The sequence below is a fragment of the Salvelinus namaycush genome, chromosome 10 (genome assembly GCF_016432855.1).
Source record: "Salvelinus namaycush isolate Seneca chromosome 10, SaNama_1.0, whole genome shotgun sequence".
Taxonomy (NCBI): Eukaryota; Metazoa; Chordata; class Actinopteri; order Salmoniformes; family Salmonidae; genus Salvelinus; species Salvelinus namaycush.
This window is the reverse complement of record NC_052316.1, coordinates 11739380-11756974: the sequence shown is the minus strand read 5'-3', so window position 1 is coordinate 11756974 and position 17595 is coordinate 11739380. Positions and strand designations below refer to the sequence as shown.

The 17595-nt window shown below is 41.4% G+C and overlaps 1 protein-coding gene across 1 annotated transcript in view; it reads left to right on the top strand.

Moving 5' to 3' along the window:
• wdr18 (WD repeat domain 18) overlaps positions 1–17595 on the top strand; it is a 97666-nt gene that overhangs the window by 70603 nt on the left and 9468 nt on the right. Inside the window, exons 8-9 of the mRNA XM_039002205.1 lie at positions 6282–6448; positions 15554–15622. Of these exons, the coding sequence (XP_038858133.1) occupies positions 6282–6448; positions 15554–15622 (236 nt within the window). The remainder of the gene's footprint in view (positions 1–6281; positions 6449–15553; positions 15623–17595) is intronic.

Genomic DNA, 17595 nt, shown 5'->3' with positions numbered 1-17595 from the left:
ACAGCATTCTGCAGCGATACGCCATCCCATCTGGTTTGCGCTTAGTGGGACTATAATTTGTTTTTTAACTGGACAATTACCGAAAGGGATTTTTTACCAAGAAGGAGAGTGATGGCGTACTGCATCAGATGACCTGGCCTCCACAATCACCTGACCTCAACCCAATTGAGATGGTTTGGGATGAGTTGGACCGCAGACTGAATGAAAAGCAACCAACAACTTTTCAGCATATGTGGGAACTCCTTCAAGACTGTTGGAAAATCATTCCAGGTGAAGCTGGTCGAGAGAATGCCAAGAGTTTGCAAAGCTGTCATCAAGGCAAAGGGTGGCTACTTTGAAGAATCTAAAATAAATTTTGGTTTGTTTAACACTTTTTTTGGTTACTACATGGTTCCATATGTGTTATTTCATAGTGTTGATGTCTTCGCTATTATTCTACAATGTAGAAAATTGTACAAATATGATTATTAGGCCTTATCGCCCAGCCCTATTTAGGCCTATTGGAACGTGACAGCCAGCCAAAGGTAGCTTTTCCCTTTAACTTCTTTATTGATTCATTGAAATTATTGTAGCATTTCTGTTGTCAATACTGTGACCACAGTACAATAATTAGCCTAGTCTATAGTAACCCTAGTTACTGGAAGTTTGCTGTGGCATTGAAATGTAGAGACGAGGGCACTCACATCTTATAAGTGGTGCCCGGTCCATCAGTCAGGAGAATGGCACATTTTATTTCCATGTCCCCCAGCTTTGCACATTTTTTTGTTATTGACATATCAGCATCTGGCTATTCATTACACTAGCTAGCTAGCTGGACTGGCGAGTGCTTTGTTAACTTTATTAGAAGTAGCCTACGTTTTGAGAGGTGGAAAATGTGCGCAGCTATAGCCCCGGTGCCCAGTGATCCCGTGGGCTGCTAACCCCTCTCTCTCTCTCTCTCTCTCTCTCTCTGCCTTGTTTGTGTGCTGTGCTGTCCCTCCAATAATAGCTTGAATAATAGGCTAACTGGTCCGAGGAGTTTTCTAGGCAGAGACCATGTTGTTTTTTAAGACGAGGCCAGTCAGTAATCTCCCAGTCAGTAATCTTTTGGACGTATGAGAAGGCTTAGGGCTGTTACGATGACCACATTACCATCACGTCAATGCAAATGCAATCAAATCAAACATTTGATGAGAGCCCTGGCATTGAGTTTGAGCGGGATAGGGATCACCTGTTGTAAAACAAGAGCCAACTCCTCATAGCTGGTTGATGCATGGAATGAAATGTGTTCCTATAAGCCCATGTTGCACAACATTTCTATAGGCTATGTAATTTCGTGAGAAAAGAGTTTTGATGGCCTTTATTAAAAAGAGGAGGATCCCATCAGCTTTCTATAGGCTTACTATATTTATTTCTCAACTTTCCTAATATTAAGCACATTGCTTCCCTTTACAACTGGCGCAGCCTACCTGGCTGGCATGAAAATTAATCACTGGAAATTCAAGTGCATACGGATGAGGCTTTTTTTTACATGATAATGGACCATTCTAAATCACACATTATTTAGTATATGTAAAAACAAGATTAAATTCAGAATAGTCTGATGGGTGAAAATATTATCACTTGTGAATGTTGCCCAGAGTGTGTAGACCAAGGCATGAAACAGCGCATGCATTCTTTTATTTTATCTTATTCGCATGCATCATGTCACCTAGCCCATATATGGTTTGGTAAGTGGCCAAATAACTCGTAACGTAGCCTATAAGCCCAAGACCCCTGGAACACGGTTGGAGAGCCCATAGTCTACAGAGAGCCTAGTGAAATGTGTTCTCAGAAGCCCAGTCATTGCGCAATCACATGTAAAAAAAAAAATATATATATATATATAAATAGAGTTTTGAATATTATTAACACAGAATACCCGCATGTGCGCATTCCCTCTGAAATCGTTTGATAAAAATATCCTTTCTATTTTATTCAGCTATGTTCAATTGTCTTACTATAAAATAATACCACAGGAATTATAAGCAAATCTTGCCTGCTAAATGAACTAGTGTAGCCCACAGCCATATGGCATAGCCAGATCAGGGTATAACATAAGGACTCAGAATATGCTATTCTGTTCTTCTCAAATAGGCTACATATTCTTCACCTCATGTTTCTTTAGACCTGCCTAAAATAAATTATTGATTTTGTTTGTGATGGCATAGGCTATATTAAATGGATTTATTCTACTTTTCAAAATGTATATGTTCCAAATGTCCACATCAGTGGCTTGTAGGCAATGCGTGGATGCCGGAGATGCTGAACATATTTATTTGAAATAACGGTCAATCACCATTTAGACTGGCAGTTATTTGCATGACTGCCACAGCCCTAGGTAGGCTACTCCCCTGGATAGGCATTGAGTTTGACAGCTAACGGGTTGTATGTTGAATGAACAAGCACTGATCAATCCATCCCTGCCTCATGTTTTACGTTACAAACTGCTGGTTATTATTATGATATTACAGCTGTGATGAATAGGCCAATACCTTGCAAATCACCTTGTCTTTATCACGCTATCGAAAATGTTGTGACGTGTAATTTGTTTGTCAGAACATTTTGTTGCAAAATAAATGTCATAGGATAGCTACACTGTCTAAAATGCTGAACATGTGTGCAATTTTTGCAGTGCCAGTGCCATAGAGATGACACCGATATGTTCTATGGCAAGTGCACTTAGTGGTTCCCCGAGAGTTATGTCACAGAGAAATTGTTTCAGAATGTCTCTAAAAATGCACATAAGGTGTTTTTAAAATGAGGTGAAATGAGATTGCTATTGGTTGCGTAATAGGTTACTGTGTGGTTTGAGTTTTGTAACAGTTTGCCCTGTTAAAATGTGTCATACACCCTTTAAGGAGTAGCATTAATCCTGGAGCGCTTTCCATTGGGTGTTTTATCTGCCCTCGATAGAATTAGTGTCAGCGTGTGTACAGTACACGCTCCCTCAAGATGTCCATATTCTACTCATGAATACTTTCTCTTTTCCACTGGTGTTTATTTTTCAGTCTATGATGCTAACTAAGCGGGGCCAGTTAATTAGATTGCATGGGCGCACTGAGGGAACCTTTTGTTTTTATTGAGGTATTTGTCTTCTTGACTGCAACCATTTTACAGTGAAGCTCAGCCAACTACGCCAACGCACAACTGGCAATTTGTTCCAGTCGGCACTTTTTGGGTCTGTGTTTAGCGTCTCAAGAGACAGGAAGTTAATTCGCGTTTGCATATGCAATGACGTTTGATGCTATATCCTACATTCATTTGAATGATTCCATTTTTCTTTTCGATCTCTGACACACTCTTTCTTTCACTGCCCCTCTCTCTAACCTCCGGGAATTACATGAGAATGTAATGTAGGATGGATAGCTGCAGACTGACTTAATGCTGCCAAAAAGTCAAGTCTTCTCATAAAGTTAGAATGGCTAACAATGTTTTGACCATTTTCACTCAAGTCAAGTATGATTTACTCCTGGGCTACAACACCCAAAGACTTATTCACGTAACTTGACAGATTACCCTGATTACCTTCTCTTACGATGCACCGGAGACAAAATGGATGTGCGTAGAGCGTACTCCACTGTGCGATACAGAGCTGGTTAATGTCAACCTAATAGTGAGATGAGGGATGTTCCAAATGGATGTTGATGACCTAATGAAAAACAAACGTTGTGAAATGACTAATCTCGACTAATGAATGCTGGCCTCCAGCCAGCTAGGACGGACGAGATATAAGAAAGATATCTATGCCTTCAAGGACCAGTCAAGTAGCCTAGTGGTTAGAGCGTTGGGCCAGTAGCCAAAAGCTCGCTGGTTCGAATCCCCGACCCTACAGGGTGAAACATTTTCTGTAAGTCGCTCTGAATATTATAGTGTTATTGAGTAACATGGACATACATGGATATACTACTGTATATACGAAACTCAGATCTATTTATCAGTTTGGTCTGAGTTGTGTTTTCCTTTTAAACTGGGATTTTAAAGTTCGGCTTAATATCAAATTCACATGTTCTTTACGCTATTATAAAAATGTATTAAGGTTACAAGACAGCAAGTATGTCTGCCATATCATACCTGATGTATCATACCGTTGTAGTGGGCATGGCCAATGGTGCAGTCTCCGATCTAAAATATGAAATGCCCTCCTCTGAGATAAAATGTTGCTGTTTTAAAGCAAATTTCCAGAAATTCTTCACATTTTGACATGACTTATGCTGTGTTCTTATGCCATCTGAGTGACTCAAGCAACAAAAGTGTTTTATTTTGGTGCTTGTTAGTTCTCAAAGATGATCTTATTTAGAGAAGATATAGCTCCATTATCTTTTCTACGTACTTTATATCTGGCTTTAGTCGTTTAAGTTTACCATCCCAATTTTTTTAAATTAAAAAAAAAATCTGCGCCGGCCCACCGCTACTCAATAAATATAGGGGAAACACTGATGATAAACCAAAAATTATAGACACCGACCTCACTTATCGCAAGCATTTTGCTGAAGTTGTTCATTACGATAAGTAGCCTATACTAAAGCAATGTGAAATTTCTAATTAAATAAGTTTGCTAATATGGGTGATTGTTAATGATGGCTGCAACCATCAAACTTGTAGGACTAGTTAAAAGGATAATAAATTAAAAAAAACTTGTGCACAATGTTATAAACGTATCGTTCTATTTATCGTTATCCCATCAATTCAGGCAATTTATCAAGATTTGGATTTTTATCCATATTGCCCAGCTCTATATTGTATGTGGTATAAATCACATTATTGTGGGAGCACCTCCTCTAAGAGTATGAATTAGGATGTTTGAAAAGGTTTGAATCCTAAGCAACCTGCCTACACATAGTTTGAAGTACAGTACACCAACATAGCTACTGTAGTAGGTCAAAGTTGTGTGCTGCAAAACCTTGGTAGAGCATGGATGAAGTAGGCCTTGTGGGGCTCATGTTAATGTCCTTTTTCGGCTTCAGACCTGCCTATTTCTAAGTTAAAACGTAGCTGTTTGATAATAGATAAACCCAGCCTAGGTTTATCATACATTTAGATCCATTCTGACATAGTGTATTGCAACTCTATTTTAGCCTGGGCCTTTTTTTCTCTTTTGGTAATGTGAAAAAGGAGTCACCATATGAGCTCAGTGGCGCAATGATTTGTGATTATGGTCCTCTCTGCGCTGAGATGGCTCTCACCTAAGGCCATCAGTTGGAATTAGTCTGTGTCAGAGCCCCCATCGAATTTATATTCTCTCCGTTCGTTTCTTGTGAACTAGCGCTCGATTCGGGGCATGCAGAAGATACCTGGATGCCCCTGCTGAAATCCCCCCTCCCCGTCTAGCCGCCAATACCCTGGGGAAGATGTTTCTATCCTGGCGGACAGATGGGCAATTCGGATGATTTGATGGCCGCTTGTGGAAGACTGACAGTAATAGGCATATAAAAGATTGTCTGTTTGAGTTTAAGAGCACTAAAGCTCATGTAAGTGTTGGCATCGTAAAAAAAAATATTGACAGGAAGTGGGCTTTGTCAGAAAGTTATTATTTCCGTCTTAGAAAGCAAAGCTCTGCCTTAAGTAAGGCCAGTCGAAGGGTTGTGGGCCGAGTGGAGATTTGTAGTTCAAGTCCTCGATTCCCCCCTCTCCACTTTCCTCTTTCCTCATTCCCTTCGGGCAGGTGAGGTTTGCAGGTTGGCGGCGTGCCGCTTCGATTCCTTAGAAGCACTTCAACTTTCATGTAAAGGTTCACGATGTAGATGGCTTGCTGTTTGTATGGACGTAGTAGAAAACGACAGCTCATGCTTGCTTTCCAAAGCGCTTGACAGCACACACTCATCAAAAGGACGTACAGAAGCTTGGATCTATTTCGCCCCATCACTGTAAGAAGCCTGGGTGCTCCTCGACCTTGGTGCGTTTAAAAAAAATACAAAATAATCAACTCCTCAAAGCGGAGAGTGGGAGAGTGTTCTCTTAAGCTTTTTAATGGGAAACGAGAGCCGTGTTTTCCGGGTATCTCGTTACGCTCAGCATCAATGACACTGTTCAAAGTCTCTTGTAAAACTCTGACCATGCCCCAGTTATGGAGGATGTGAACACGGTGGGGGGAGGGAGGGAATGATGGAGCACATAAAGAAAACGTCTCCCCCACTTAGATAATTACAAGGGGGGGCTGAGGGTGTTCATGTTCATCTCTCTTTCTTTCCTGCTCGCCCTCCTTTCGGCAGTTCTGCCTGTGCCCTTCTCTCTCCTTACTCTTACTCCTCTCTCCCTCACAGGTCCAGTCACAAATGCCCTCATCATCCCTGCCCCTGCCAACATGTTCCTGCCTGACAGCCGCCCGGGCATCCCCCTGCCACGCTTCAGCCGCCACCTCAACCCCTCAGAACAGGGCGAGGGCGTGGAGACCGGAGGAGTGTGCCTGCGCCTGGCCCCCCACACCCAGGTCATAATTTTTGGTTTATCATCAGTGTTTCCCCTATATTTATTTAGTAGCGGTGGGCCGCCGTGGCTAAATCGTTGGTGCTATGATTTTAAAAGGGAATGAGAAGGTAAGGTATTTAATCTGAATTTGTTCGATGTTTGTCAGTTATAAGCAGCTGTCCCATCACTGATATCACAGGACAATCATGAGCACGACCTGGCAGTTTATTTACATACCTGGTGTCAATAACTCTTGCAATGAATCCATGCCTTGAGGGGATTAGAATTTAAGCATATGTATAGTAAGCATCTGTTTTTGCTTACTGTAGGTAACTTTACTTCTCCCCGTAACCACCCACTCTAAATGAATTGCTGCAATGTGGTGACGAGACAGCTGTTAGTGGCACACGTAATCCTGGCAGTGTCAAAATCCATTACACAAGGCTATATGAAATGGTAATGGAAGGGTCTTTGAATTACCTACCACCTGCCCACTCAGGGTTTCTACCCTTCGCTTACCACTGTGCTGGCCCAGTTTTTTCCCTCCTATCGCACTCTCTCCCTCTCTCTCTCTCTCCCTCTCCCTCTCTCTCTCTCTCTCTCTCTCTCTCTCTCTCTCTCTCTCTCTCTCTCTCTCTCTCTCTCTCTCTCTCTCTCTCTCTCCCCTTCCCTCGCTTTCTCATAGGTCGCTTATTTCCATAATGGCTAATCTCGGAGCTGCTGGGTTTATAACTGTCGCTGTCGAGAAATGAGCTTTTCACCCGTGCTCCGAAAGCCAAAGAAACACAGAGAATTATTAGAAAAAATATATTAATACTAATAGGATTTCCAAAAAACGATATTGCCGTCGTGCCCCCGGGGTATGCCCGTCATCACAACACACTCTTTCTGATCGTGCGCCGTGCTGCGTGCAAATTACACCGCAAACAATTCCAAATTATTACTTTTTAGTTTTCCTTATTTGCTTTCTTCTGGCATGTGTACATGGGTCTGTGGGTGTGTTTGTATGTGTGCATGCGAGTGCCTACACATGAAGTTGTGTGCGAATGTGCTGCTACACTGCAGAAAGTGGAGAAGTCATTCTACTGTCACAAGTGCTGAGTTTAACTGAAATTTCTGTTATTTTTCCGTTGTTAAACAACTAATTGACCAACATAGGTTCAATTATTTAAATTCCATTTAGTTTTTTTACTGTGCGCACATTGCGCAGTTTCTATAGAGATAGATCAGATCAAGCCTGAACTGTGCGATGTAATAGGGAGTTGTAGTTTCCAACCGGCCAATATTCTACATAGTTCAACGCAGAAAACGTGGTCATTAACTACAATGATCATAATCCATTGCGTGCCTACTTGTCCCGTCTGTGTGTTTCTTCTACGTTAGGTTAGTGTGGGGGCAAACTAACCTCCCGAGTGGCGCAGTGGTCTAAGACACTGCATCTTAGTGCAAGAGGTGTCACTGCAATATCTGGTTCGAATCCAGGCTGCATCACATCTGGCTGTGATTGGGAGTCCCATAGAGGGGTGCACAATTCGTCCGGGTTTGGCTGGGATAGGCCGTCATTGTAAGTAATAATTTTTTCTGACTGGCCTAGTTAAATAAAGGTTCAATTAAAAACACAGAGAAGAATGCGGGATAGAGAGCAGTTGCTTCGCGAGGTATCTCTACCTAAAAATACATTATCTAAGTGATTGATAGTTGGTATTCAGCAGTCATAAAAGTATGCCATATTTACTTTGAAGAACTACTACTTGTGATTTTATCAGACAGCATAGCCAGTAGCTCTATAGAGATGAGATGATGACTTGGAATGAAATAATAAAACAAATGTAATATTCACAATTGAAAAACTTTATTGAGGGAGAGTAATGTGAATAAATCATGGTTACCCACATAATGCAGAGTGCATTTATTGTAAAAAATATATAATAACTATTAGACATTGAAAACCATGATTATTTTTTTCATAATCGAACCGAAAGCGAACCGACCTCAAAAAACACTAAATGCTCAGCACCAACCGTCACAAACTGTGTGGGTGCCGGTGGCTTGCCCTCAGATGAAGCAGAGGCCGGTCTGGCCCGGGTCCAGAGAAGAGGGAGCGAGAGAACCCATTAGCGAGCTGGCTGCCTGGGGTGAAGGGTCAGGGAGAGGAGATAAAGCCATGCTGGGGGACAGTCACTCTCCAGGGGGGTTCTTCTGGAACAGAGGCTGGGGTGGTTCCCTGTGGGGGGCAGGGTTGGGGGTATCTCCATGTAAGGCTAATTGGACAGTTCCTCTGGGGTGGGGGCAGAGTACTGCGTTCAAGGATAAGATTAATTTAACGGGTAGATAACACAAATGGCGATAGGAAGGGTTTTATCTCCTCTCATTGAGGAACAGCTGATGGGTGTGGGAAGGAGCTGAGACTGTGTGTGTGTGGGGCGCTGTTGTGTCGGGGAGCATGGTATTGACCTACACTACATGACCAAAAGTATGTGGACACTGCTCTTCGAACATCTCATTCCAAAGTCATGGGCATTAATATGGAGTTGGTCCTCCCTTTGCTGCTATAACAGCCTCCACTGTTCTGGGAAGGCTTTCCACTAGATGTTGGAACATTTCTGCAGGGACGTGCTTCCATTCAGCCATGATCATTTGTGAGGACGGGCAGTCAAGTTCTTCTACACCGATCTCAACAAACCATTTCTGTATGGACCTCGCTTTGTGCACAGGGGAGTTGTTATGCTGAAACAGGAAAGGGCCTTCCACAAACTGTTATTTAAATATTTTGTTTCCCCTGTACACACTTTAATTTCCAGTGCATTCACAGTTAATTACTCATCTTTGAAATAAACCCTGCTATCTGCATGTTTACGCAGTGACCTAGACCGCTGCGGGTCAGCATAATAAAAATAAACTACCTCTACACTTACCTGTGAACTCCCAGCTGCTCACATGTACAGTCGGGTCTGAATTTATTGACACCTTTTGATAAAGATGAGCAAAACTGACTGTATAAAATAAGTAATAAAAATACTGAGCTATATTGTATGCTCAAAAATATAGGGAACTTATATTAAAAAGTGTGTGTGTGTGTGTCCCCTGCTTCACAGTGGGATTCGATAAACTATTAACGTGCATTGCTATATCAACGGTGTGGAGATCATTACAGCCTAAATTACCTTCTTTTCATCTCCGCTATGCAAATGAGGCTGATTTCCGCAGCAATTATGCTGTTTAAACAAGTTTTGTTTAGCTAATAGAATGGAAAACATTACTTCAAACGACTTTTGGGCACCTTGTTAAGATTACAACAGCATGAAATCAATGTCTTAAACGTTGCTACTTTTCTGGGAAATAGCAAAGAAACCGTGTAATCTGCTTGGCACATTGTTTACTTACCTTACAGATCACGAAGTTCGTTAATTTCCACTCCATTCATATGCAAATCATTTAGATTCTTACGCTGGTATGTCTGGCTGGCATGTTTTTATTTTAACCTGCCCTTCCCTACACTGAAATGCTATTATTTCAGTAGTCCTCTATGATTCAGTGGACCATTGTGGTTGAATATATATGTATCTGTTGTAGGTCCTAGGAATTTATAAATACCATCAAAGGATAGCTTACAACTTAAAATAATGAACACCTTGTGAAACAGCTGTGAAAACCAACCTGGAAATATTGAAGATTATAATATATATACTGGTCTTTTTTTTGGAAAAGTTGTGTCATTCATTTATTTTCACAGATTTTGATTGTATACTCACATTGCAATTATATCCAAAAAGATTGAATTCGTCTGTTTGGAATGTAGAGGGGGCAACCACCTGTGTGGGTGGGATGTTCTGCCTGTCACTTCGGAAGGGGGACTTGAAGAGGGAGACTGCAATGTCCAGGCACTGCTGCTCTCTTTGTTCTGAGGGTTTGCAGTGCTAGTGTTTTTAGTTCATCTGTGTATCTCACATAGTATGTGCCCGGTATGATGGAGCAAGAAAAGGTTCTCAGCAGATAATGACATGACAACAACAGTAGCCGTAGATGATGTAATGAAAAGTTGGTGGGTGGTTGGTAATGGAGGACATCCGGTGGATCCACATCTGTGTTGGGCAGAACCCCTAGGTCCTGGAGAACAGGTAGTGGAGGACATCAGGTGGATCCACATCTGTGTTGGGCAGAACCCCTAGGTCCTGGAGAACAGGAGCACAGTTAAAGGGAACAGGGTAGGAAACAGTGTTGTAAACACACAGGTTAAACTTTACTGTGAGACAATTTGATGTAGAGATATGTACTTTTCAACAGTTTTGGAAGGTATAGCCTATAAGCTGGTCCCCCTCTGACTCAGAGCAAATCAGATTGATCCGAGCTTTCTCGCTATGGTGGATGGGATACCGCTTGGGGGGGGGGGGGGGGGGGGTTAAGTGATACAAAAATAGCAATAGGCAAACAATAACACTAAGTCAATCACATTTGAAAGACTACAGTATATGCAATAATTGAATATATAATTGCATTGTTTACCTAGTCAACAGCTGCGGCTCCCGTCCAATCTTGGAGGCCTGGACGCTGCTGTTGTGTGCAAAGACAATTTCCTTCAGGTTGTTCTCCTACTGTTCCTGGTACCCGTCAAGGGACTTGCCCATGGCAGTCTTGAGTGTCTGGTTGGTCCATTTATCCAAACCTGGAGGAAGGGGTAGGAAAGGGATATCTATTGACAATGTAAGATATTGAAATATATCTGATTATGTAACATGAAAAAACAAAAAATAAATAAAACAAACCATTGGTGACAGAATATAACCTATAACACCCGTACCTTGTTCCAGCGTTCATGACCTCGGTCACTCAAGATGGACCTCAGGAGAACCGTTGGTGTTGAAGATGTCCATCATCGCCTTGGAGGTGGCCTCGCCAGTGTCGTCTTTTTTATTTTATTATTATTTATTTTTACGTCCATTGCGCTGGAGGAGATGGCTGCCATTTTATAGGCTCCTAACCAATTGTGTATTTTTTCGCGTTATTTATAACTAATTTTGTTCATAATCTTTCTGCCACCGTCTCCTATGACCGAAAATAGGTTCTTGATATTAGGACAGAGATTACTCACCTCGTACTGGACAAAGATTTTTTCTTTAATGAGTCGGACGCCAAGGATTTACTTCAGACACCCGGCAAGGCCCGGGGTGCTTTGTACGGATCTGATGGCAAGTGAGTAATCCCCCTCTACCATCAGTCCTATTAGCCAACATGCAAACATTGGATAACAAAATGGATGAGCTCCGATCAAGACTATCCTACCAACGGAACATAAAAACTGCAATATCTTGTGTTTCACCGAGTCGTGGCTGAGCGACGACATGGATAACATACAGCTGGCTGGGTTTTCGGTCCATCGGCAAGATCGAACAGCTGCCTCCGGTAAGGCGAGGGGTGGCGGTCTGTGTTTTTGTAAATAACAGCTGGTGCACAAAATCTAATGTTAAGGAAGTCTCAAGGTTTTGCTCGCCTGAGGTAGAGAATCTCATGATAAGCTGTAGACCACACTATCAAGAGTTTATCTATATTATTCGTAGCTGTCTTTTGACAACCACAAATTGATGCTGGCACTAAGACGGCACTCAATGAGCTGTATAAGGCCATAAGCAAACAAGAAAATGCTCATCTAGAGGCGGCACCCCTAGTGGTCATGGACTTTAATGCAGGGAAACTTAAATCCGTTTTGCCTCATTTCTACCAGCATGTTACAACCAGAGAGAGAAAAAACTCTGATCACTGACAACAATGAGACAGCATATAGGGAGGAGGTTAGAGACCTGGCAGTTTGGTGCCAGGATAACAACCTCTCCCTCAACGTGATCAAGACAAAGGAAATGATTCTGGACTACAGAAAAGGAGGACGGAACACGCCCCCATTCTCATCAACGGGGCTGCAGTGGAAGTTCCTTGGTGTCCACATCACCAACAAACTAACATGGTCCAAACAAACCAAGGCTAAAACTCATTGAATCCCATTGATGAGGAATTTCCTCATCTTTATCAAGAGTGGCAATGATTTCAGACCCCACTATATGTCTGACGTAGCACAACTACATGGAATTCCTGTCCTTTATCACATGTTTTTTTTCCAGACACAGTAGCCCTAGGTTTTACTTTCATTTCTTGTCTGGTACACCTAGGTAAAGTATAGGCCTACTGTGTGGAATGTTGTGCACTAATTTGCCCCAGTCAAATTAGGTGCAATTAAATTACTCTAAATGGTTATTTTATTCCTTCCATAATTAGAACTCTGGTCAAAGTCTGTCCTTGAAATAAACAATTTATTGCGCTCAACTTTCTGTACCCAGCAGCAGAATGGAAACTGAGAATGGAAAATAAAAGTGGTGAATCAAGGATAGAACGAATCTTAATTTGAGGGGCAGGGCACTCAGCTGTTATAATACCTGCTCCGCTCTAAACGAGGAGAGAGCTGTCATCGTTAACTGGTTGAAATACTTGTAGATTAACGGATTTATCAAAACTATTCAGGCAAAATAACAACACAGGCTTTCTTTTAGGACAATATTAAATGAAAAGCAAAATATTTTTGCTATTCCCTATTGAATGATTTTGCGCTAGAAATCATGCCTATCAGGTAGGCCTAAATAATATAAAATGCCATGTTAATTCATAGTTATTACAATTACGTTATTGTTGGGCACCGATTTACTTGTGATTATTATAAGGGCCATGAAATAAATGTTCCGTTTAATTCATTTTCAGGTTATACAATCTCTATCATGGACCTCACCATCACATTGTTAAATGGGGAAAACCACTCCCTGAGTGTGCATACAGGAACCACAGTGGCGGATCTCAGAAGTCTCATCAACCAACATTTTGAAGTGCCAATTGCCACGCAGAAGCTAAAAAGTAATGGGCAGGATATCAGTGACGATTCAAAAACTTTGCGCTACTATGGTCTGCAGTACAGGATCCAATGTGTCTGTGCTGATTACAAAGCCTGCTACGATTCAGGTTACCCTGAATAATGTGAAACCCTACGATGTGATGCCGGCTGAGACCGTGTCCCAGTTCAAGATCAAGGTCTAGCATGTGGAGCAGGTCCCTGTGGACCAACAGATATTGCTCTTTGGGGGAAGGCAGCTTGAAGATGACAAGACACTGAAAACACTATGACATCAAAAAGGACAGCAACATTTTCCTAACTCTCCGTCTTAGGGGAGGCTGAAGACGACTGAGTATCATTGACCTGAGATACAGTATAAAGCCCTTAATTTATAATGGATGAAACACAATCTATATAGGGATAACTTTATCACAGTATCACAACATTTATGAAATGTTAAAGCTTTAAAATGCATGACCTATTTGAAAATTCCAATTAGAATTTAATCAATTAAATAAAAATGTATTGAACACCTATAATTTACTATTTCTTTTTCCATGGCCCCAATTTAAAAGGCACGAAAATTAAACAAAGTTGTGACTTTCATTTATAAAATGGTTAAATCTAGAACAGCCTGGAATTATGAATGTCAAATAATTTGGTAAGTAAGATACAGAGCTGCTTCTTTGACCTTATATAGATAATTTTTATTCAGTTGAGACTAACTAAAACAGAGCAGTGCACATGAAGAAACTAAAGGCACTGTAGTTTGATGACAATCTTGCCTTGTTTATCCCGATTCTGTATAAATGAGTTCCATTCAAGGTTGAGACAGTTAATGTTATTCATGTGCTATGGCTCATCTGCTTTGCTTCACTTAAATTATACAAATATACATTTTATCGATCAAGAATGTATAGCGTTCCATACATTTTCTGTTCAAATGAAGTTGATCCTGTTGCAAGGGAGTGATGCGTATGTGGACTCATTTGATGTTTTAGGATTTCATCAGTGTGGTGTATGTCAACTGCAGTCCTTCACCACAGCTCTAATTTGTCTGATTTGCTGCAGTGGCATTCAAAGTCCTACCCTTGTAACATGCTCCAGCTGCTACAGGACAGGTTACTCAGCATTTAATAAAGGACTGATGAAGAACTGGGTATGTCTGGTCTAAATTCATGTCACAATTTGTGTTATTTGAGTTCAATAGGATGCCACTTTTTAATTGTAAAACATTTTATGATTATTTAACCAGGTAAGTTAACTCAGAACACATTTTACAGCATTTACCTGGGGAATAGTTAGAGGGGGAATGAATGAGCCAAATGTATGCTGGGGATAATTAAGTGGGCATGATGGTTTGAGGGCCAGATTGAGAATTTAGCCAGGACACCTGGGTCAACACCCCTACTCTTACGATTAGTGCCATGGGATCTTTAGTGACCATAGAGCGTCAGGACACCCGTTTAATGGCCCAATCACTGCCCAGGGGCATTGGATTGTTTGTTCTTTAGACCAGAGGAACGATGACCTCCTACTGGCCCTCCAACACCACTTTCAGCAGCATCTGTTCTCCCATCCAGGGACAGACCAGGACCAACCCTGCTTAGTTTCAGAAGCAAGCCAGCAGTGGGATGCGAGGTGGTATGCCGCTTGACCTGTGTAACGCCCCCCCAGCACTTTTCAAAGACTGATGCAGTAGATATTTGGTCACTATAGGTTTCAGTAGGTGTTACTCTTTTTAGATGAGGTGATTATTTCCTTTGAGACTTAATGATTGTTGTATTCTGGCCTGTTTATTCCCATGCTCCCTCAATTTTACGAACCTGTGTTTTTTTTTTATGGTAGTTAGCTACCTCTGAAGACCTCCCCACAAGATAGCTCTCCCGAGACCAGAGTCGGGAACCACTTCTCTACACCGCCATGCATAACTCCTACTCGTGGGCGTGTAGTCTTCGCACCTGAACCATTCCCACCTCCATTTCAACATATTGTCCATCCGCATTTATTGACTCGCGCCGTAAAATAAAGTCAGCACTCCCACACAGTTGGGGGTCAGCGGACGGGGCGGTACATTGCAATTGTGATCCGCTCTGTAAATCTGGGGAGCGGGATCACGCCCCTTGTTGTTATTTTCTGGTATTGTCATTGTCGGCCCTTTGTTGGCATTGTCACACACTCACGCCACTATTGACTTCTGGATTTGACTTTGGACATGGCCTGTGCACCTTGTTTGACTGTATGTTCTCTCTCTTTTAGGCCCAAAAGGAGACCTATTTGGAGAAAGCAGACAAACTCTACTCCGTCATGAGTGCCGTAACAGACAAGGTAAGTGGGCAGGTCAATGCAAAATGCACATCATTACACAATACAATTCCACATAGATGTTATTTCAAATATCTGTGTCTTTGTCGACATAAGGTTAGTGAGCAAGTCAACATCTCAGGGGGCCGTGTGACTCAGCATTCTACACCGCATCATGTTCTAAGGGTGTTAGATGTATGTAAATGCTATGTACAGTGCTTTCAGAAAGTGTTCACACCGTTGACTTTTTCCACATTTTGTTGTTAGAGCCTAAATTAAAAATGCATACTATTTAGATTTTTTTGTCACTGGCCTACACACAATACCCCATATCAAAGTTGAATTATGTTTTTAGAGTATTTTCCCCCCAAATAAATTACAAAATAAAAGCTGCAATATCTTTGGTCAATAAGTACTCAACCCCTTTGTTATGGCAAGCCTAACATCGTTAAGGAGTAAAACATGTGCTTGAGTCGTATAATACGTTGCATGGACTCAGTGTGTGAAATAGTGTTTAATGTGATTTTTGAATGACTACCTCATCTCTGTACACCACACATACAATTATCTGTAAAGTCTCTGTTGAGCAGTGAATTGCAAACACATATTCAACCACAAAGACCAGGGAGGTTTTCCAATGCCTCTCAAAGAAGGGCACTTATTGGTAGATGGGTAAAATAAAAAAAGCAGACATTGAATATCTCTTTGTGCACGGTGAAGTTATTAATTACACTTTGGATGGTGTATCAATACACCCAGTCACTACAAAGATACAGGCCTTCTTCCTAACTCAGTTGTTTAAGAGGAAGGAAACCTCTCAGGGATTTCACCATGAGGCCAATGGTGACTTTAAAACAGTTAGAGTTTAATGGATGTGATAGGGTAAAACTGATGGATAAACACCATTGTAGTTACCCCACAATATGAACCTAATTGACAGAGTGAAAAGAAGGAATCCTGTACAAAATAGAAATATTCCAAAACATGCGTCCTGTTTGCTACAAGCCCCCTCAGTGAATGTTTCTGAATGGCTGAGTTACAGTTTTTACATAAATCTACTTGGAAATCTATGGCAAGACCTGAAAATGGTTGTCTATCAATGATCAACAATCGATTTGAAAGAGCTTGAAGAATTTTGACTAGAATAATGGGCAAATGTTACACAATCCAGGTGTGGAAAGCTCTTAGAGACTTACCCAGAAAGACTAACAGCTGTAATCGCTGTCAATGGTGGTGCTACAAAGTACTGACTCTGGTTGGAATACTTATGTAAATGTAATTTCTTTATTTAATTATCTTTTTTTTTTTTTACAATTCTATAGACATATTTTCACTTTGTCATTATGGGGTATTGTGTGTAGATGGGTGAGATGATAAAAAAAAGAAGAAAATCATCCATTTTTAATTCAGGCTGTAACACATCAAATGTGGAATAAGTCTAGGGTATATGAATACATTCTAAAGACACTAGTCACTGTAGGTTAACATTTTTACAGGCTCCTTGCCAGAAGGCTCAGCAGAAGACTCTTCATTATGACCCTTTAACTCCTCACAGCGTTACTTGCACTTTACTCTCAGACATCTACAAAGGCCACGATAAGAAAATACAGCTGTAGCTACTACTTGCCAGCTCATACGTACTTACACCACAGTGCGTCAACGTACTGACTGTAAGAGAGGAGAGACCCTACCGGCTATGGCGTCAGCAAAGGTCAATATTACAATATTGTGTCTTATCTGGAGACTTGGTGTATCCATCCATCTCATATCCTTTCTTAGCTAGGGAGAGTTGATTTCCTATCTGGAGATCATGGCTGAAATGAACAGGCTTGTCAATATGATGCACCTCAAGATATTGGTTTTCATTATAAAGACCACACAGTCAGTTATAGGCACAATCTGTAACTTTCATTTCCACTGACTCATTTGAAAGATGCGTTAACCTCTCAAACCAAAGACAATGGGGCGGTCAGCGTTTCTCACTGGCCAAAGATTTC